The sequence below is a fragment of the Antrostomus carolinensis genome, unplaced genomic scaffold, assembly GCF_000700745.2.
Source record: "Antrostomus carolinensis isolate BGI_N321 unplaced genomic scaffold, ASM70074v2 scaffold5577, whole genome shotgun sequence".
Lineage (NCBI taxonomy): Eukaryota > Metazoa > Chordata > Aves > Caprimulgiformes > Caprimulgidae > Antrostomus > Antrostomus carolinensis.
The window spans coordinates 205,288-227,655 of record NW_010326581.1 but is presented as its reverse complement, the minus strand read 5'-3'; the positions used below and the strand labels follow the sequence as shown (position 1 = coordinate 227,655).

Here is a 22,368-nt window from a genome sequence, read left to right as displayed (position 1 = left end):
TTTCCTTACACTTGAGTGTAGGATTAAGCCAATGAAGATAAGTTAGTGGTATAGAATAAAAACAAATTAAAATGCAGAGTTGTATCTTCTTTCCCTGAAATGGTGAAAGCAATATTTCAATGCCTGCTATTAACAGGGATCTTTTTTGTTTTGTCCACTCGGCAATTTTTAACTAACACGTTGAAAGCACGCTATTTCTCAAGCAACAGTATTATGCTTTGTATTTAAACCACAAAGTAGAGAGGGCTGACTGTGACTGTTCTGACAGCTTTAATCCTGATGATACTGGGAGCCCCAAGTAAAAAGAAACTAGTACAGCATGGAGTTTTCCCTGCTCAGCAGGCAGAGAAAAAGCAGTTCTGGATTTGATAAGTAAAACCAGATATAGTCGATGGTTATAAGCTAAAGCCTTGCAATTAATGGGAAGCATCAATGGTCCAATGAACTTGTGTACCAGTGGGGTCTTTGAGAAGGCTTTTTCTCCCATCTCCCTAAAAACTCATCTACTGTACAACAGCCATGCCTTTTTTTGTGTAAAGAATTTTGTGCGCTCCACCATCGTCAGAGGTGAAAAGTGAGGAGGCATCAAGACTCCAGGTTCCATTTACAAATTAAAAAAAAAAACCTGCATGTTGTTGTTATTGATATATTTCACTGCCAAATTTTGTCAATGTAGCAATGAAAAGCACCTGACAGGATCATGACCTCTATACAATAAAGTGCTTTACAAATACAAAGATGTGGCCCCTTGTCCTGAAAGATCTGACAGTCAGAAGAAACTATTGTAATAGCAGTTCATCCTAGTTAAAATAGCCACCACAGTTCAAAGATGTCCAACCTTAGACTATACTCAAAGGCTACAATTTAGTGTATACTAAACCCAAGATATTAACAAATAATTACCTTACAAGTACAAATTCCTTTAAAGAAAATATTATACTATTATAGCATGCCCCTGCAATCCGAAAAGTGTCTGAAATGCCATAAATAACGTATTTCTTAGGAATAAAAACTATACAATGTAATGCACATATCTACATTGTTCAACTTAATAGGGAGCTACAGCTTCTCCTCCACCATATATACATAAAATGCATTTCTGAATAATTTACTGAACAGAAATCATGAAGGTACGAGACTGGGTCTGCTACGTAGTTGTAACACCCAGGAATGATTCTCTATGTAACTGAAAAGTAAGCCCTTATCAGTAAAAATAAGTAGTCCTCATTCTGGAAAGAGTCTGACTAAACCTAATTTGTGTGAATAAGGATGGGATCCAAATTCAAATCCCTGGTGCAAAAGTCACAAAACAGAGTTTCATTTCAGCAGAGTTTGTGTCATTCCTCGATACACAATTTGGATTTACCCAGTTAACAGAAGATCTGTTTCTAGAGTCGGCCATAAGCAAGCATTACCCAGGCTGGTTTTTTCCTTTTGAGCAAAAATGATCAGAAACTCTGAGCCATTTTATCCACCCACTTTTTACAGATCAAAATGCAAAATGTTGCCATGAAAACAAGGGAGAATATGCAAAGGTGTTATATGCTATGTATGCCACTGACATAATACTTTAATAGGATATGCTGTAATTTCCTGCAATTAATATCTTAGCAGAGCTATAAAAGCTTTTTTCCAAAATTATACCATTGCATTTACAACACTAAAATTAATGTTGTGTCAACCTTTCCATTATAAGCCCCCTTTTTCAGAGGTTTATAACTTGGCCGTAAAAATATATTCTGGCCTAAAACATGGCATGCAAGATCTCCATTTAGAAGCAGCCATTTTGATTAAATAAAAAACTGTATTTAACGGCTGTTTCAAGGAAGTCTTTTGAAGGCCCTACAAAAAGCGCAAGAGACGGCCAAGAAATCTACGCAATCTTCAAACAAAAATTTTTTTCTCTCCATAATAAGCCACAGTTCAAAGGATTTTTCACAACCATGGAAGGTGCTACATATCTGTAAGGAAAATACATGGATTTGGGAAACTACAGACTTCTTCAGTGAGAGCAGTCTATCTACTTGCCTCTTTCCGTATCACAATGGCTATATGTGGTCAGCAGCTTGAGCACACGGGAGACTCAAACTGAAATAGTTTTCACTGAGGCAGGAGAGTGGATGAGAGGAACGAACAAATATTTCTCTGTCTGGCTGAAGTGGATTCATTTTGGATAAAAGCTCCATCAGAGTAAATTAAGGCAAGTGATAAGCTGACAGAAAATCATGATAGAAAAGACAACCAAGACGTTAGAGAGCCACCCTATGAATTCTTAAACCACAGATTTCAGGTCGGTCAAATTTCATGTAAGAACTGGATCAAGTCACTTAGGAAATTTAACTTAGGTGCTTAAATTAGGAACCTCGTTGTCTAATCAACAGAAGGTAATTCACAGCACCTGGTCTGCTTTATATATGGAGCCAAAAGTCCTAATTCAGTCACCCAAATTAGATATCTAAAATTAGATGCCCCCAAATATCTATATGCTTTTTATTCTGCCTCAAAAGAGTGTTGTGAGGATAATACACTTCAGCTTATGAGACACTCAGATATGCAGTTACAGAGGAGACAAGTATCCTGAAAATATATCATCAATAAAATGCAATGAGATGGAAAAGGCAAAGCTAGAAATGTAACAGTAGAGTTCTTCATACAAATCACTCGCTAGAGCAAAAAACAAGTGTCATACCTCCCCCTCTGAGAAAAGTTTGTTTCCATATGTATATTGTATAAATTGCTTTGTCAAATAAGGAATCTCAGTCTCGGTTTAGGCTATTAGGTACACATTGCACTATCAACTTTATTTAGTTAGCTGTAGCAAGTACCCACACTACTCATTTATCTACCTGATCTAGTTTTTAAACTAACTATATGTTCCTCCAACTGGTTAATCTCTCATTTACAGAATAAAAGTGGCTGATATATTACTTAAAAATAAAGTTCCCTAACTCAGAATTGCCCTTCCATATTGTGGGGTAGTGATGTGTCTCAAGATGGATTTCACACTCCACCATCAGCTGTGAATTTCTTTGCTTTTATTATTTGGTGTTACAACTTTAATGTTTTCTTAACATACTGTCATTTTGGGCGGGTGAATAAGATGAATTCAGCATTTCATAATGCACCATTGTATACTGTTTACATCATTTATTTTCTTTTTATTGAACGATTACAAACTTCAATTTAAAATTAATAACATTTTGTGGGAGTTACTGCATGTGAACTAAGTATGGTGATGTCAGTGCATCCCTCTGGAATTTAAAAGATATTTCCCTGTGTTATATCATGTGCCGCACAGTATATCAATTTTTATTTCCCATCCCTCAAGTGTGGAATGCACACTGTGTAACTTCTTAGATTCTCAATATAGACATAATTTACCCAAGCTGTGCAAATGCCCAACTTGCTGAAGATGATATATACAAGATTTATATAAAGGACTAGTTCTTTCAAACAAGCAAAAGTCTTGCATACAACACAAGCCACTACCTTATCTCATTATTTGGGGGGAGAGGGTTCTAACGTAATAGACAAAAGGAAATAGGGTGTAAACTTCAGTCATAAACTAGGTTTTCTTTACTTTAATGACAACTAAAAATGAGACAGCTAAATTCCAGGCAAGGCCATTCACCTTTCCTTGAGAGTTACGCTTTGATATTTCTGCGAGTGTCTGGATTAGCTGATTGCATAAAATAGTGAATATTAGAAATATTAATTCACTTTACTTTTACATATATGCCATCAAATGTATACCAAATGTTAAACAGCATCTGGTTTACTCATTTACTGGTTTGCATATACTACTACTTTCTTTATGTGAATTCATAATCCCCGAATCCATTCAGAGAGCAATGCACTTACCTCCTCCTTGCTGTCATGACATTAAATATATTTGAAATAAGTTTTTATGCTCAATTGATTCAGTAATACACTTCCATTCTGGAGCATTCCCACAGTTACAACTAAAACACATTTTGATTCTTTGGTAAGGATTTAGTCCATCTGGTAAATTTAAGATTTTACTGTAAGATTGCAAAAAGTACTTTACAACTTATTTGCTAAATGCTTTTGGCCTTTTTATGTGGGGCTGTACTTCATCATTTTCCTCCAAATACCTGCTTCTGCAGACAGAAATTTTGACCTCTGATATCACCACATTCCAGTCTTGCCTGTATATCTGAATATCTCCATAAATCAAGTCATTTCAATACTAACATTTATTAAGTATTTTCTTTATTCAGTATTTCCTGATAAGTGTGTCAAATAGTATGGGTTTTGTTTCGGGTTTTAGTGGTTTGGGTTTTTTTTTTTTAAGGAAAAAGTAATGCAAATCCTGATTGTTTTCCCTCTTGGCCATCACATGGTTGTCAATCACAAAAATCATCACTGAAAAAGTAATTAATTAGAAATGAAAGGCCAATATCTTAGGCAGTTTCTGTCAGTCCTGGGAAATATTTCAATGTAACACTGATGTAAGACCTGCAAAAGAGCTGGTGTGCCTAAAAGGTTGCCTGTTTTTTCCAACAACATCTATTTGTCTAATAAAACAAATTACAACCCCTAAAACCTCTGCCTCATTTATATCTGTGATATTCCAGCCTCAGTACTAATATTCTAAGTCCTTTCTTATATGAGGTGCTCAATTCTGCAAAACCTACTTATGGGAGTAACACTTAGATATACAAGTCACCAAATACTAGCTATGCAAGTATTACTCAAGCAAACGAGACTTGAGAGGATCAGCCCTGCTGGTAGGCTGCCAGCTGGCTCCATTTCTGCTCCCAGTTATCCATTTGAGTTTGTACACAGTCCCCTTAGGAAGGAAACTGGTTTTCTGTGCTGGTGCAAACACTGCATTATTAAGAATATTGCAATATTGCAAATACTACATAGTGCAGACTGACAGAGGGGGTGATGCAGAGCTGTACTACCAGAGGAACAGCACCAGAGGGGTTCAGAGGGGCTTCATCTCTGGCACTCCCTGTGGGTGCTAGACCAGGGTGTCTGGATCAGCAAGCACTGAGGCTGCCACAGCATGTCGCTCCACGCTTGGTTGGAAAGGGCAAACCACCAGCTGAGAGTGACCCCTGGGCAGCAATACAGGTGGGTAGCAAATATTTGCTTGATCATCTGCTGTTATGCAGGAGTTGGATATGATTTGCCCCTAAATTAATAGGGCTCAAATCCGAAGGCTGCAGAACGAGTGTTTGGGCTCAATAGAATCAATGAGATTTTAGCCCCTGGCTTCGACAGAGGCACAGCTGAGAACAACTCCTTAAGCCACTGGTGAGATCTCAACACAGCATGCCCAGAGCGAACAAAGGAGCTGAACTTGAACTGGTGAGTATGGATGCCTGTGCCTTGATTTCCAATTTTAAAACAGACGTGGGAGAGGGATAGTGGGAGGGCAGCTACTATCATTTTCTGCACCAACATGAGCCTGAGAAACAATGACATTTACTTTGGTTTAACTGATTTCCACACATCAGATCATGTTCAGCACCCGTGTGCCAAAGTCCTATTCTTCAAGTCTGTTGAAATATCACTTTCCGAAACATGTGTGCTAACATTTGGCCAACACCACCACAAGATCATTTTATTAACTTGTAGCTCATTTCATAGACTGCTGCTCATGTTGCTAACATATGCTATTCTACCATTTACTGCTCTATAATTAGAGAAGTCATATGAAAGAGATACACAGTCTTCATTTTTGCATTAAATACAATTTGTTTAGGCTCAGGCAGGCGAAATAAAGCTATTTAAAAGAAAAAGAAACATACAGTGAATTAGAAAACTGCAAGAAAACTAATTTAACTCTTTGAATGTCACACTGAACATTTTTAACAACCCACTCCCCCACCTCAAGGCTGCATACAGTTTTAAGGATTGTGTTAAGAGTCAAATCCAGAACCACTTTCTGCTTTGCCAGGATAAACTTTGTTTCCAGGGGCTGAGGGCCTCAGGGGCAGAGCAGCTAGCAGGATCCTCGCAAACAGGGGACTAGGGTGCAAAACCAGAAGCTTAGGAGCAGCACAGCAAGGGTGACCCTTTCGCACAGCGTCTTTTTGCTCAGGCCACCACCATGCTGTCATGCCAAAGCATTTTTACTACGGATGAGGCTGAATAAAGGATAGGGAGCATTTCTGGAATATTTATTAAAGCATGGGCTGCTTGGAGAAGGTAAGGATCCCACATCACTTCTCTTCCCACACAGCTGGCAAAGAAAATTCCAAGCCAGCCAGCCACGAAGATTGCCTTTGTTGGAAAAAACTGGCCTGTAACAGACCTTTTGCTTGGGTAATTACCACATAAGGACTTTAGAACTCATTAATAAGGCACTGTGTAATAATAAATAAAATATGAAACATTTGACTTTGATGTTTACCATATTTGTCTTTCTTCCATTGGATCAGTTTCCATTTTCACTAAGCAACTTAGGAGCTGGACAGAAGCTGCGATGCCACACCTACAGCAGAGCCCCGTGAATCTGATTCCAAGATTTAGCAGCCAGCTACAAGTTACAGGCACAGAACAGCATTTCTCGCTTCCATGTGTACACAACTGCATTGCAGAAGGCAGTTACCCAGAGATTTTTTTTAATACTGAATTTTTTTAAAAGGAAAAAAAAAAAGAAGAAAGAAAAAAGATGCCAATGACAGCTGGGAATGAATTAATAAGAAAACTGGAATTTAAAGAATATATATCCTTTCTACTGTAAATTAATAAACTGCAGCTATAGTTTATTAAGCCACCACAATAATTTACATTTTCTACTGCTATAATCTTGACTGCTTATAAATTACAGTAGTTTTACCTATTCTTTAATCCAGAAACATCATTATTAAAATGTTTGATGCAGGCTACAGAGCATCTATCATTACTTGTAAAAGTTAATTAGATTAGATAAAAGAAATAATTAGATTTGCATTTTTATCCTGGTTTTAAACTTCCAAAGAAGATCACAACAGTGTGCCTGTGGGCAATTAAAAACAGCATACAGCAGTGAAACATAAAGGCAAAAAAGGTCTGTTTTTCCTGGCTAATTCATGATTGAAGATACAATTACAAAATATTTTAAGGGTTTGCTGAAGCTGGGGGCTATTCCTAGACTTCTAAGCTTTGTTTATAAGTCTCACTCTCTTTCAAGGGAGTATCTGATCTGTGTACCCTGCCAATAGAAGTATCAAATTGCTTTCAATGGCTTTATTTGGTCCTGTTCAGAGCTTGCTGGAAGGGGATTTTTTTCATGATCAATAACAAAAAAAAAAAACAACCAAAAAAAAAACCAAAAAAAAACCAACCAAACCAAAACAAAAAACACAGAAAAGAAAAAAGGTGGGGGAGAATATTCCCTAGTGCTGGAACAGCAGCATTGCAATTGCTTTTTGCTTGTCAATGCTAAATACAGTTTACAAAGAAACACAACCTCAGAGAGCGTAACTGAACTGACAATAACTAGCTTCCAGCTTGTGCACTTTCCGCAAGCTCACTGCAAGGAGCTCTAACCTGTCTCTAGAAGGCAATAAATGAAAGATTTGGCTCTTAAAATTGGAGGTCAGTTACATACTTAATGATGAAGCATATCTTTAAATCTATTTCTACTATTATTATCCTAGCAAAAAATTAATTAACCAGGTCAGAGAGGCCATGAAGGCTAATGTGGAATGTAATTATTCCTGATCTTTAGACATGTACTTCACATAAAGAGATAGTCCTTATTCAGCTCACCAGGTACCTCAGCTGTCAGTAGTTAATCATGGATAAGAAGAGACACTCATTGGTTCAGCCTCTTAAGTATAACTCAAATGGTTCCTATCCAAGGACAGTTTAAATAGTTGTAATTTTTGTTACTGTTCTTTTGTTTGTTTACTACCACAGTAATCACATTCACTCTTTTTGACTGAAACAGAAAATGCAAGAACTATAATATGAAACTACAACAGCATGAATGTATAGATTAAAACTAGAAAAAAAATACTATTAGGAATCATTTCTAGCGGCTAAATTAAAAGAGAAGGAAGCCGGTTTTCCTATGCAATGGAAATCATACCAATTCAAACAGAAAAGGAAAGGCTCTGCAGTGGCACTGAGCATAGTACAGAGGAATGGGGTGGAGGGAAATGGGGAAAAGCAGTCTGGACCAGCTCTCACTGAAATACCCATCGCAAGTTTTTCAGAAAGCCTCATCGACCAGCGTCCCTTTTAAAGATTACAGCCACAACTTAGAACTCGCCCTAAGGAAGCCTGTCCACCACAGGAGGGAATCCCTCAAATTTAAATCCTGTCCCCTCTCCACATAGGGAAATCCTGGAGAAACACGCTCCAAGTATCAGTGGGATCCAACCCCTTCCTCAGAGGGACGTGGTGCGGTCAGAGCCAGCCCTCAAGTCTCAATCTGAAGGGACTGAATTCTGGTAACAAGGCACTGAATTCACAGGGATTTCAGGGCCTCAAGCAATTCTCAAGGTTCTAACTGTTTGAGAGACGCAACTCCAACTTTCCTTCTTCCAATGTAGTCTTATCTTCATGATGTACCACCAGATTCCTCCTTTAAACAGCTTTTTCCCTTATCCCTAGAGGTTTTCCCTTTCACAGCACAGGCTGAGATGTCCTTGAAATAGTCACATCTTGTCCCTTCTACTTTAAGAATGAATACTTCTTATTAAAAAAAAATTAAAAGTTCTTTTAAAAGATCTAAATCAAGCTGGAGACTGATCTGTGAGCTCTTGTCCTACAGTATTTTCTCAACCTTATTTCAACTAAAAGCAATGATTTCTCTGCATAGCTTTGCGGAACAAATAACTTAATTTGGCATACTAGATTTCCTCCCATCTCTATGGACTCCTCTGTAGAAGAGTGTTTATGAGCATTATGAACATTTGAGCTGAAAAGTAATAATACACTGCATTTATTTGAAATTTTTCATTTAAGGTTCTCAAAACATTATGTTTGAATTGAGGAACAGGAAACAATTTGCCAAATTTCAGATAATCAGAGACAGAACTGAGAACAACTCCAGATTCCCACTTCCTTCAGCCAACAGACAAAACTGCTCTGCCCAACATGCACACCCTGAAAGTAATATTAGCTTCACTTAGAAAACATGAGATGATTATGCAGAACATTTGATGACCTCAGTACTCTTGAAATACCTAAGTTGTTTTCATATGCTAAGCCTAGCTAATGTCCTCTCTGCTCATAGACTGTTGACAAAAGTTTTGGATATGTAACAAGTCTGGAGCAAGGTGTTCCAGTAAATGGATTAAAAACAAAACAAAAAGCAACTAAACAAAATAAGGTGTCAATTTTATTAAATAAACAAATAATTTACAACAATGTAAATAATAAATACCAAATAATGAAAATTCTCAGTAAATTAACCCAGTAGGTATCCAGGGAAAGATGTGTTTTATTTAATATGGATTATTTCCACTTTTATATCTGGTTGACAGAAATCTTGTAAGCCCCATCGAAAGTAATTTCTAATTGTTTAAAAGGTTAAATAAACTGGATGCACTTATTCACAGAAATTATTGTTCAAGAATTAACACTGTACTTCAGAAGATGACAGTGGTACACTGTGTATGTCTCATGTGATGAGAACATTGCATCAGCAATGCCCCACTCCTGTATCCTGGAGAACACACTGTACTTACTTCAAGTAGCTGTGCCGTGAATAGGCCCATGCCCAGATGGAACTGGCACCTGTGCTACTTATATTTCGTAATCTTTTCAAAACGGGAGTGGAAAGGAAGAGTACTATTGTTTTTCCATGCATTCAAAGTATAGATAAGAATCCACACCATTTTTATATAAGTTACCACTGTTTCCTGAAAAGGGTTGATCAAGAGTGACTTTAAACAAATACACCTTCTGAATAAAAATTAAGTTACTGAGGACACAGTTCTGAATTCTACCAAGCCCAAAAGCTAAACTGACAATGCAAACGTTTATTAGAAAATTGGTTTTCCCCTCAAGCCACGGAAAGTGTAATTCACCTCATCTCACTTCAGATCTCTATATCATAGGCATCGGCATCCATATCCTTTAGAGTTAATGGAGAGAAACAGCCATTTTAGGAAACAATTCATCTGACATATTTAAAATGTCTATTTTAGGACAAGACTAATTGCATCCTAAAACCATTCACTCTGCTTCTCTCTGTTCCCTATAAAAACAATCTGGATAACTAACTGAGACAGTCTACACTGCAGTTATCTACTTTTGACATGGTGAGTTCCACCCAGAGTCACCACTGCGACGTCAGGATCGGTACTGAGGTTTCCCCAGAAAATGCTGGGAGGGGACCTGGGAGAACTAGCACAACACGGTATCTCTCACCTGCCTCCTGGTTTACCTCCATCCTACCCATAGCCCTTAGGGAGCTACAGGTCTCAACAAACTGCAGCACTTGTCAGCAATTCAATAGCAACAAACCTATTACAGACTGCAGAGGTGACTTAGCAACTAAGTTCTCTTCCAAGTAACTCCTGGCTAGCAAAACCTGCCACAGAATTCAGAAAGAACAAATAAACAAAGAACCACTTGGCTCATAAGCAAATGGACTGTGTAAGATGGTGTGTAGCCTAGGTAACAATCTCCTAACAAACTTTTTTTTCAGTAATCTCTTCATAAGATCAATGTATGTTTGAGATGGCATCTGCCCAACATTCCTAGTGCTTCCTACTGGAGCCTACAATGTTCCTTGGGCAATGAGATGCCCACTACCAATCTGGCTAACAAGCTGGGAGAGGAAACAGTCCTTGCTGCCTCAAGTACACTGATTAGATTAATTTAAATATAAGGATAAATAAAGAGGCCAAACTACTGGTAAACTGTGAAATAAGAGTAGTTATGTTGCAAAAATTTTGAAACAAATATGGGGAAAGACCATCCACAAATTTATATATGTTAATTACACTCCTTAAAGTATAACTGAAACTGTATTACAGTATTTACAAAAGCATTTACAAGCATTCCTTGTAAATGAAGGATAAACTTCAGTTTTGGCACCTAGTAACATGGCAATCAGCTGATTAAGGGGGGAAAAAAAAAAAAGATAGTCCAAGCTTATAAGAAATGATTGGCAGCAAAATCATCTGTCATACGAAACTGAAATATTTAAATCAATGAACAGGCCCATGGAAATGCTATCAAACAAAGTGGGAAGCAGAGAAAGTAATACAGTCACATGTCAACAATGCTTCTACCTACATATCACTCCCTACCCACATATATTTGTGCAAAATTAAAGCAGGTTCTGAGTACAAGTACAGACAGTTGGATATCTCCAGAACACTCCCAGATCCAAGAAGGCACAGTTACTCCAAAGGTCCATGGGACACATATACCTGTGGGTCTCTGTGCATGAGCAGAATGGTCTCAGGGACTTAGTACTGTCTCAGTGTCCATTACCCTACTCTACAGCTGTCTGCTTTAGGTTAATGAAATGGAAAACATTCTTCTAAACTTATAAAGCAAATTTTGCCTTTGTAGAATAAGGAATTCTATATACCACAATTGAGACACTGCTTTTACTTCACACAATACAAGTCAAACTGATTGCAGATTTTAGAATTAAATGACAAGATTTAAGAAATAGCTCATGTCAGAAGAAAACTCTGCTTATTAAAGAAAAGCTCTTTCCTCCAAAAAGATGTTCAACAATAATTTTCTAAGACACAGAGACCTTCCATAAAGAGCATATTTACTGAGGCTTGTTAGTAAAGCATGTGGCTACTTTATTTTAGATCCTTCCTTCTCCATAAATGAAATTTAAGTATAATCAGAAGAGAGCAATAAAACACACTGACCTGAATTTGCTGCTGCAGTAGATTGATTTTGTGCTGCTGTTGCAGAAGTTGCTGCTGTTGTCTTGCAATCTATTAGAAATAAAATTTCCATTAAATTAAAATAGTAATATTGAAACTTCAATATTATGAGTGAAAAACATCTTATTAGTTATTGTAACTAGTAATTAATTAGTTATTATATTTTCATTAGGCGCCATTTATTTTTGTAAAAAATTATGGATATTTTAGAGGTATCTATGTGATAAACATTTTAAATTTAAATGCAACATAAAAATCTAGTTAGCAAGAAGTATGTGTTTTAATTACTTAGGTCTCAACTCTGCAAAGCACAGAAACATGGGTTTAGCTGCGTGCATGTGAATAATCTCATCTCTATTCAACAAAGCATTTAAGCCTGTGGTGATCTTTGACTATGATGCATTACCGTTAGCTACAATGGGAATGAAACACATGCTTAAAATTAAGTGCTTTGCTGAATGGGGATGGGATTACTCAGGTGCTTAAGGTTAAACACACATTTTCCTGCTTTGCTGAACTGGAGCCTTAACTAGTATTTATAGGTGTTTTTCTATTCAGCCCAAGCTCCTAGGGCAAGCTTCTCTAACTTCATTCACAATGAGGAGCACATTACTTCTCTTGTAAATCTCAAAGTCTTCCTTGGAACTACTCAAGGACGTAGGGTCTCATTCTGTGTAAAACAGTACCTGATGCTCAGTTACTCATCCTCTACACAACCTTGTGGAATATGTAGATATTCTTACCCTCACTTGGTAGATTCAGTAAGGGATCTGGAGGGTAAAGGTTCAGTATATTCCTTCTCTAACACAGATGACGAGAAGCAAGTGGTCAGGGCAGGGAGTGCTAAGAAACTAAGGAGAGAGAATCTGCCCCAGACACTCCCCCCCTCCCTGATTCCCACAAACCATCCAAAATCAGCATGCAAGAGCAGAAGAGAAATAGGATCCTGCCCTCAGACTGCAGAGCTGCTCCCTGCAATAGGTAACATGGACTGCAGCTATGGTGGAGAAGCCACAGGGAGCTGGGGAAGCAACGGGACTTCTGCTTCAGAAGGATAGCTGTGCAGCAGGCTGAGACAAGGACAAGATTTGTGTTTCCTGGAACCCTGGCCTCAGCACTTCTGCTACCTTCCTTTCTTAAGTATAATTTCCCCTCCTATAAATATTTATCTAGAGCAGAGGAACCACATGAAACAGCAAGAAGTTGGTGACAAAGGTAGCTTGGTCACTCAAGCACACTGTTTCGATTTTGGCAAAAGCCCTCCTGGTTTCCTTCCCCACTGTCCTCTAAGCACACTTACTCTCTGCATTATAAACACAGAAAGCTAAGTAAAATGTTCTTATGACCAAAAAAATTACAGAAATGTAGCAAGGTTGATTTGGAAATAAACTAACACATAGTTTTAGTGCAAACTTTTCAGATTAACTCATAAGGAATCTGCAGTTACATATTAACAGGTTGTAATTGTGCACACACAAAGATCAAGTCTGTCACTTCCTTAATCTCTCGCTTTGTCATCTGGAAATACCTTTTTTTTTTACTGCTAGAGTTAAAAATCACTTTTGTATGGGAGACCAACAAAAAATCCATACATATTTTAAGTCTTGTATGTCCTCAAAGAGATAATTTGAGGTCTATGTGATTCTGGGGCTGGATCAAGGCCAAGTGCTGCACAGAAAATGAATCAAGCAACTATCAGAGCCCGCTACATTGATGCTTGTAACAGGGATCAAACTCCCTTTATGAGCCTGGTGTTCAATATTTCTGGATAAATCTCCTAGAAAAGTCACAAAAATATGGTGAATGAAGACTAAAGAAGGTGGCCCTAGTCTGCTAGTGAAGAAGGTAGTTGAGAGCTAGCAGCCTGTGTGCCCAGGAAACCTACAGGCAGCTCCTAGGACCTCAGGTCATCTGTTGTCAGATCAGTGGTCAGCAGTAGTGTCTATGCTTGGAAAAGTGTGCTACACAGAATAGTTAAAACCCTAGATGAGTGCTTGAGTTACTGCTTTTAATGAGTAACACTCCAGTTGTGCTATTCCAACTCAGAAGTGTAGTGCCTGTCACTAAAGATAAGCTCTGTCAGATTTACGTCCACGTTGTCCCGGCTGCTAAAATCTCAGTGAAGGTAACAGAAAGATTATCATGATATTCAGCTTCAGAAAGGAATTATTAGTAATTTCATATTGAAATCACACACTGCATCACGGGATATTCTTTTGGAGTGTGGTATCTTTTTTCACAGATACACAGTATCCTACGTCCAGAAATGTCTGGAGCTGCTGGTGACGTCGCTGCCACTTAACATGGTAAGCCATAGCCAAGGCAAGGATGAGACCGTCATTTGCAGATGCAAAAGCACTGCTCTGCTGCCGTTCACACTGCTTGTGAGCAGCTTTTTGTACCTGTATGTACAATATAGGACCATTTGAATAGGTTTTTCCTGATGAAAACCAGAAATATACCATGAAGCATCTAAAGTCAATGATTCCTTTTAGATGGAACAGCACTGTTATAGAAAATGTATCCAATACCCTGCAATGCAATTACCATAGCATAGTCTTGATGTATAGGCTTGACACAGTAAAGTAGGGTACAGAAGCACCATGTGGTTCAAATTCTGAATTTTATTTGCCTATCGGTTGAGCTACATGCTCGCTTCATTGAGCATGACAACCTAGTTTTAAGTGTCATTTAATTTTCATTTTGAAATATAATTACAAAGTGTTCACTGTAAGATATCACTCGTCTGCAAATGTGTCAAGATTAATTTGTGCTAGCTTATTCACAAGTGTCAATAGTTAATTACCGTGTCATCTCTGGATGGCTAAATGACATTCTAACTTCTGATTTTTTACAGTGTTCCTTTATGTTATTTTCCATTAGGGGATGAGTCCATATTCCTACATGTGGGCAAATACTCAAGCACATAAAATACCAGACGTCACAACTCATTAAAATCAACAGAGCATATATTGCTGTATATATCCTATAAAATATGTTTAACTGAAAAGATAATTCTAGTAATAATGTCAGATTCCTAAAAACCACACATTAATTTGGATCTGTCTGATCTAATGCCTAGGGGACTAGTGTATGGGATCACTGTTATCACACTTTTGTACAATGAGACAAGGACAGCTCTTTAGACAACTGCATCTCTAAAAAACACCCCAAAAAACTAACAACCCAAAACCCAAAAATAACCAACACCAACAGAACCCCACAATATGAACAAACAAATCAAATCTTACTTGTAGAAGATACTTAAGATACTTGAAGATTTGGGGATGCTTAAGGTTTTTTAATCTATTATTTTCTTGTCAAAAAGAGAAAGAGTTAAATAATGCTCATAGTCCAGTTTATTTGTAACTCCCAAAATTGCATCTCAGTACAAGAAGCAAGAATTGTGAAATCTATCAAATGCCATTTATTTTAGGAAAGAAATTATTTAAATGCCCACATCCACTGTTTTTCTCAGGATCCTATATTATTTCCTTTTTCTGGAAAAGATATAATTTCTGAAGATATTTAAGCTCTTTATACAAAAAAGATGAAAGAAAACACCAAACAGAACAGTGTTTATGATAAGCATTCTGCATGAAACATTTTCCCAGGTTTCTTTCTTGGAGCCTCACCTGTTCTTGCTGTTGGCGAGCAAGGTCCATTTGCTGCCGCTGTTTTTCAATTTGTGAGGCTGCCAGCTTTTTCTGTTCATCATGGGCAGCCAGGAGCTGCTCCCGTAAGCTGATCAGCTGGGTGATCATAGTAGAGAGCTGTCGCTCTTTTTCTGCCAGGCTTTCTGGTGTACCTAAATGTGCAGGAAAGATGTACTGTAAATATGAGATAGACAATAGTTACCAAGCAATATTCACCAAAAAAATGCCTGAATCACCAACAGACTCATTTCAAGTGGCAGCTTGAACATATATTTTACTAAAAAATCCCAAAAGAATCATGCATATAGCTCTGTTGTGCTCTGAGCAGTGCAGGATATAACAAAAAATGGAGCAGAAAAGATACAGAGTATTTCTTTTTTTCTGGCAGGAGTAATTAATGATGCACTGTGTCCAGATCTCTATATCTTTTCCATCTAAACCTGCCCAGTGTGATAAATACATTCACAGTTTATTAGACATAATTTTCCTTCACTTTATGTATTTTGTTGGTTTTTTTGCCAAGTATGTACAAATAAATGCTGAAAAAAAAAAATTTAAAACATGCTGTTCAGTGGAAGAAGCAGTTTAATAGTTTATTGATCATTTCCCTCATAGCATATATCTGGTAGGTCATTTGGGTAAATGTAAGCTTTGGTTATGGAATGTGTATTAAAAAGGAGCTCTACTTGTCCCTAAGAGAAATGGCTAACCTGAGAAAATGGCTTAAAAATTTTCATTTAACTTTCAAAGTTTACTCTACAGAGAGCACTTAATTAATATGAAACTACGCTACATTTATTCTTTGCACTAATGATGCTTAATGGTCTGTTTATGGGTAAATTGCATGGGTCTCCTAAGTAGAGAGTACAGGGTCCTTTTGCAAATCAATCCAAAAATATCTCATCTTATGTATGACACAATTACTCTGTCACAGACAGCAATGTTAGCTTCTATATTTGAGCCATCCACTACATCTCCTTGTGTGAGCATCTCAGACCCACAGCTCTACAAGAGGCAATATAACTACAGTAAGGTAGCACTTCAGGAATACTGGAAGAGCATCTGAAAGAGGCTTACAGTTGGAAGCAGGATAAATGAAGCAATTTTATGTTGTACACGAGAACTGAGCACTAGAGAAGAAGTGAACCAAATTGAGAACTAGTCTGGCACAATGATATGAGAAGTGGGACAAAAGACAGGGTATCACATCCTTCCTTTCCTCCATTCACAATAGAGGACTGTGATAAAGAAGTCACAGGACTTTTGAAGAGGAAGAAAATGTGTGAGGAACAGGAGCTGGGACCGAATGGAGAAACTGTCACCAAAATTATTACTCCACCTTCTTCCCAGGAGTAAGATGGGTATCTTCTAGGGAAGAGAAGAAAGATGCTGACAGGTTTTATAAGGAGAGGGAACACAAAACAGACTTCTGCCAAGCACGTCACAAACCCAAGATGCTCTGCTATTTACACTGTGCTATGATGGGATCAACATTATTCTTAAACAGAACTTTATTTGCAAAAGCAGCATACAAGAAAACCTGTCTATAATTGCTTTCTATGGAAAAAGAAACTGCATGGCTTAAGTCATTCACCCTAAACAAAGCAAACTTCCAGAAACAAAGGGTACCTGTTTTTCTGTACATTTCTTAATTGCATTTAACAATTTAAGTACTGAAAATATTCAAATTTTTAGCCACTATTAACAATCTTAGTTTTAAAAGAGTCTGCAACTAACTGATGTTTTAGTACCCTGTAATACCAAATTTTAATTCGTTATATATGTGATGCAGGCCTCCAGACAAAGAAAAACTAATAACTTCTGTTGTCACAGAAGTTTTAGAAATGGTTAACTTTTTTCCTAGTCACAAGAAGTTTGATGAAGTGGATGCATGAAGTTAAAGCTGAAGGAAACTCTACTATTGAGACCAACTCATTGCAAAATCTTAGCATAGTATGTGCAACTGAAGTCATAAAAGAGTTCTGTGCAAAAAGCTATTTCAAAACAACAACAACAAAAGGTTTTGAAAGTAAGCTTGGGCAGGTATATGGCCAGAAAAATGTCTGCACTGAAGGTATTGCCTTGCCAGGATCCATTAGCTTGTACTGAGCTACAAACTGCTGACATCAGTTCAATTATCTGCAACTTCAGTATAGACTTACCCTAACCCTCTTAAACTGTATTATTCAGTCTTGAAGATCTTGCACCATGGATTAAAGGTTATTTAGGTGTTTTTGAAGATGCATTGTGTACTGAAATTCATTTTCATGGAAAAAAGGCTGTTCTGCCAAAGAAAAAATCCCTTGCCCATCATGACTAGAAGAGATCAACCAATTCACCTATTTTAGAAAGCCAATGGGAAGCAACCTGCTGCCTCAAATGATACTTATTGCCACGCGCTGCCGCCTGGGAAACCCCAGCTTGAGACTTTCACATCTGTCAAGCAGCTCTGGCATTGTAATGCAGGCCCCTGATCTTCCAGTCATAAAACATTTTACACACCCAAAGCAGATATTAATCTCCTGCTCCATTTTCATATTACTCTGTATACTTTGTACTCGCTTCATAATATGAGTAGAAAGCTACCACAAAGAGTGCCTGCTAAGGCTACAAAATTTGATTATTTGTTATGATGAGTTAGAACCATTTGATATAGTTGCAGCAAATTTATAAGGTGATTCATTTTTCTTTTTTTCTGAACTTTATACAATAGCAGGCAGAAGCAACTGTTCTTATTCAGGAATTCATAGTAATTGTTTTTCTTTCCTTTTACCCCCAGAGAAACACATCTGAAATGAATGACCCCATTTAAAGTACTCTACTCTTTAATTTGTACTCCACTATGTAATCCAACAACAGAATAGAACTGATGACCACAAAATGTACACTGTGCTCCTGGAAAATAACAAGACCTCCATGAAGCTGCAAGACACCTAACCAAGCACTGCTCAAGACAAGAAAAAGCATAAGATGCAGAATGTTGTATGAACAGTGTGCGGGGGAGGTATAATTTAATTTTAGAGTGGAAAATCCCAACCATTATTTTACAGTTTAAATACCAATAAAAACCAACTTGCTCAGAATGCAGACCAGATTGAGCTGATCTGGCTGGGCCAAGAGAGGTCATCAGTAGCTGTGTGCCATCATCATCTGTTTTGCATCCACTTACTGCAGCAAGCAATGAGATTCCTGAACTCATTACCAGTAAATAAACAACTTCTGCTGACTAAAAATATCTATAAATAAAATGAAAATACAGCTATCTGTAAAATGTATTTGCCATAAAAACAGATAAAACAAAAAGCTTTGTAAAAAATATACAGTAAATATGCCAGCTTCCATAAAATATTATATATCACAGCTCTCTCTCTCTGTCCAATCCTCTTCTCTTACTCCAAAGACAGCAGTGTGGGGTTTTTTTTGTCCATGGGGTCTTCCTTATCCCCAAAACACATCTGTCTTGAGTTTCTCTCAGATTTGTCAGGTGGATCAGTGCTCCCCAGGGCCTGCTCCATCTGAAGTATTTTAATTTGACTAAACACCTGATTTATTTTATCTCTCCGATGAGAAAGGCAGTTTGTCTTAATAGAGCCTGTCAGCCTACAGTCCCATTCACAGCAATTTACAGGCAGCCAGGGATGCTGGAAAAGAAGAGTGCTGTGATTCTGTATTTTATCCTCCTCCAGAAAGCACCTAAAAGCAGCTATTCACTGCTACTGCATGTGGCATTTTAGAACTGAATTAGCTTTTTATTCAAGTAACTACACTTGTTGTGAATAGCTTATCTGTAAAATTGCTACATTCACTACTGATTTTATTAACCTTTGGCTCTATCACAAAATGGTCTTCAGTTAGGAAAGACCTTTAAAATTGACACATTTTTCTTAGGGGCTTTTATTTCTGTGACTTCAGATATACTGAATTTGATCCATTGACTCCCTTTACCAGCACTATTTAAAATGTTGAGTGTTGGTGGGAAGTCAATAGTGTTTAAGGACTTCTTTTTAAAATGAACTTCTTTTTAAAATGAAAATATAACAGTCTTACCAAAAGTTCAGAAAAAATAGTTATTATTTGTCCTCTGATTATATATTCTTGCCTTTGAGATTATAATCATAACCTGCAAAATAATTTGGTTGTGGCAATATTTTAATTTTTCTGTGTGCTCTTATTGTTTTATCCTTTATTTTTGTATGGATTTGGGCACAAATTGAGGTAAAACAGTCAGACTGAACAGAACTAAGGCATCAAAGAGAACTTTTGAGAAATTCTGGTCATAGGTCAGTCTAACTGGGAGTGAGAAAATAAAAAGTAGCTATAAATCTGCTAAAAGAGAGAGAAGAGTTCAACTTGTGGTCTAAAATTACCTTTAGAAAGAATTCTGCTTGTGGCAAAAACCTACCTTTTAAAACTGATCACAATACTACATGATTTCCAGTACACAAAGTAATAGAAAGATCACCATATATCTTAAAATAAAATGCATTTAATAAAAATCATAAACTCATCTTGCATGTTATCTACCTAGATTTCTTAAGCATTGCAAAAAAAAAAAAAAAAATCTAGTATCCTGTAAGTATAGAACTATAGTTCCTGTGTAAATCTCTGGTTTACCACCTTAAAACACTTCTGTTCCCTCTTACTACTTGTTCAGTCTATACAGAGATGTAGCTGCATGTCAGCAAACACAGGAGGTTTTTCAATGTTAAATTTGGAACTGTCCTTGTGGCAAGTTGTCATGAGATAGAGGCAGAGGAATAACTGCTGGTGAGGGAAAAAAATAAGCAGGAATAACAAAAAATAGACTTCTAGACTTACAAAGTATAATTTAAACTAATCTCTTTAACACTCAGCAAAAGAAAACAGGATAAAACCACATATTCAATCAAGTGAATAAAAGACAAAATACTGGAGTCATAAATAAGCCAAAAATTTAGAGGCATGATCCAAAGCTTGTCAAAGTAAGATTCTTAGCTGTGACACTAAATTACTGTGGGTTCTTGAATGTGTTTGCCTTAGTTTCCCAACACATACACAAAGTAAAACACTGCCGATCAGAGGTTTTTATGCCTGGTTAGTTAATGCTTCTGAAGTGCTTCGAGATCTTCGCATGGAATCTCTACACAGCTGCAAAGTATTATTGGTTCTCTTGAATTCTGTGATTAGTGTAAAGCATGACAAATATCATCCTTGTTTATGCACTGCATCTAAACTAACTTTTGCCCCATATACTTACAGGAAATACAAATTAATAAATCACAAATGATTGCTCCTGTTATGGTTTTAGAATAAACACATAGTGTGACTTTTATGAAATCAAGAGACAGTAATGCAAGAAACAAGTGCAGACTTTGCCAGAAACTAAGGGCTTTAAATCACATAACCGTAGTTCCAAGGTATCATGAACCAAAGCAATTCAATCAATAATTAAAAATTATTTTGAATTAAGTTAAGCAATTTCAGCATTTAAAAAAAAAAAAAAGAAAAGAAAAGGAAAGCCTTTATGAATCAATTCCTCCATTTTTTTTTTTTTGTTTAGTTGGTTTGTTTTTTTTAATGGACATTGTTTGAAAAGAAAGCAAAACCACAATGCTAGACATAAAAGAAAGTGTATTTGATCTTAGCTGCCCAGAGATAACCTGGTTAAACCATTCTGTCTAACACGGCAGTCTGCAGCACACATCAGATAGGCTGTGATGTCTCTACTTCACAGGCTCTGTCCAGCATTTAGCATTTACCCTTTTTTGATTGGGTCACCTTTTAAATGCCACAAAATAGAGCAGCAAAAGTCAACAAAAATAAACAGGGAAAACAGAAGAAAGTAACAATCTAATGGAAGGGCTTCGGAGATAAAAGTCACTTTGTGAGGGCTGCCTGACTAAGGAGCCCCCTTGCCATTGCACTAGCATCTAATTTGAGTTCTAACTCCAATGGCAGTTTAAAAAGCTTTCCACTCTAAAGGGCCCCAAGTGCATCATAAAGATAAAGCATTTCAGTAGAAAACAGACACAAAGACCTCTATTATCTTATCAGTCTTTGGTTACAACAGCTGAACCAATATGACTAAGTTCTGAATTACTTTTTCCCCCCCTTCTTTTTATAACACTAGAATACTGGAATTTCTTTATTTCCTGATCAATTAGCAATTGTTGATGTTCCCATATGCTACTCTCCAGTCTTTAGTCAATAAAAAGTTTTATAAATGCTTCAATTGTGCTTTGTAGCATCCCAGTGCAGCAGGCAGCACAGTAAACATGTCCAGCATGCAAACCACACCGGATAGCTTCTCTTCTGAAGGTGTGGGATTCCCACCCCCCCACACACCTCCCTTATGTCTCAAAATGATTCTGTGTTTTAGGCTTTGAGCAAGGAAAAATTAATAGCCTATGTCCATAAACAGTAATGGGAATTAATACTAGGATCTACTGAAAATATTTCGCAGAGTGAAATCTGTTCATCAGGTTTAGGAAATCAAAAGATGGCTTAAGTTAGCTGTGCTTATGAGAAGGATGAAAATGCTTTACTGACAATCTGCAGGATTCATCCTATTTCACACATACTAAACCTCATATCCTTAAACCATTTCTTAGGTGGGAGCGATCTGAAACGAGTGATACGATTCACAGAACATGAGAGTTTTTTAATAAAAGTTCTAAACTTATCATAGGCCAGACTGCCTTTCCTAGGCTAGCCTTAAAATGTCAGGGAGCAGAATGAAAATGAAATTACCTCAGCGAGGTCTCGATGACCCTCCATTTTCCCACAGCAGTGTGCCCACAGACAGGTGAGGGGCAGGGCCAGGCCCCAGGCCTGCAGGGCCTAGCTGCACCCCCAGGCCTAGCTGCACCCCCAGGCCTGCAGGGCCTAGCTGCACCCCC

The 22,368-nt window shown here is 37.4% G+C and overlaps 1 protein-coding gene across 2 annotated transcripts in view; it reads right to left on the bottom strand.

Annotated features, from left to right (window-relative positions):
- The window catches only part of SOX6 (SRY-box transcription factor 6), a 220,119-nt gene that overhangs the window by 126,318 nt on the left and 71,433 nt on the right, over positions 1-22,368 (bottom strand). For both annotated transcript variants that reach the window (XM_029085874.1, XM_010171617.1), the window contains exons 4-5: positions 15,470-15,642; positions 11,817-11,885 (exon numbers count right to left, since the gene is read on the bottom strand). In XM_029085874.1, the coding sequence (XP_028941707.1) occupies positions 11,817-11,885; positions 15,470-15,642 (242 nt within the window). The remainder of the gene's footprint in view (positions 1-11,816; positions 11,886-15,469; positions 15,643-22,368) is intronic.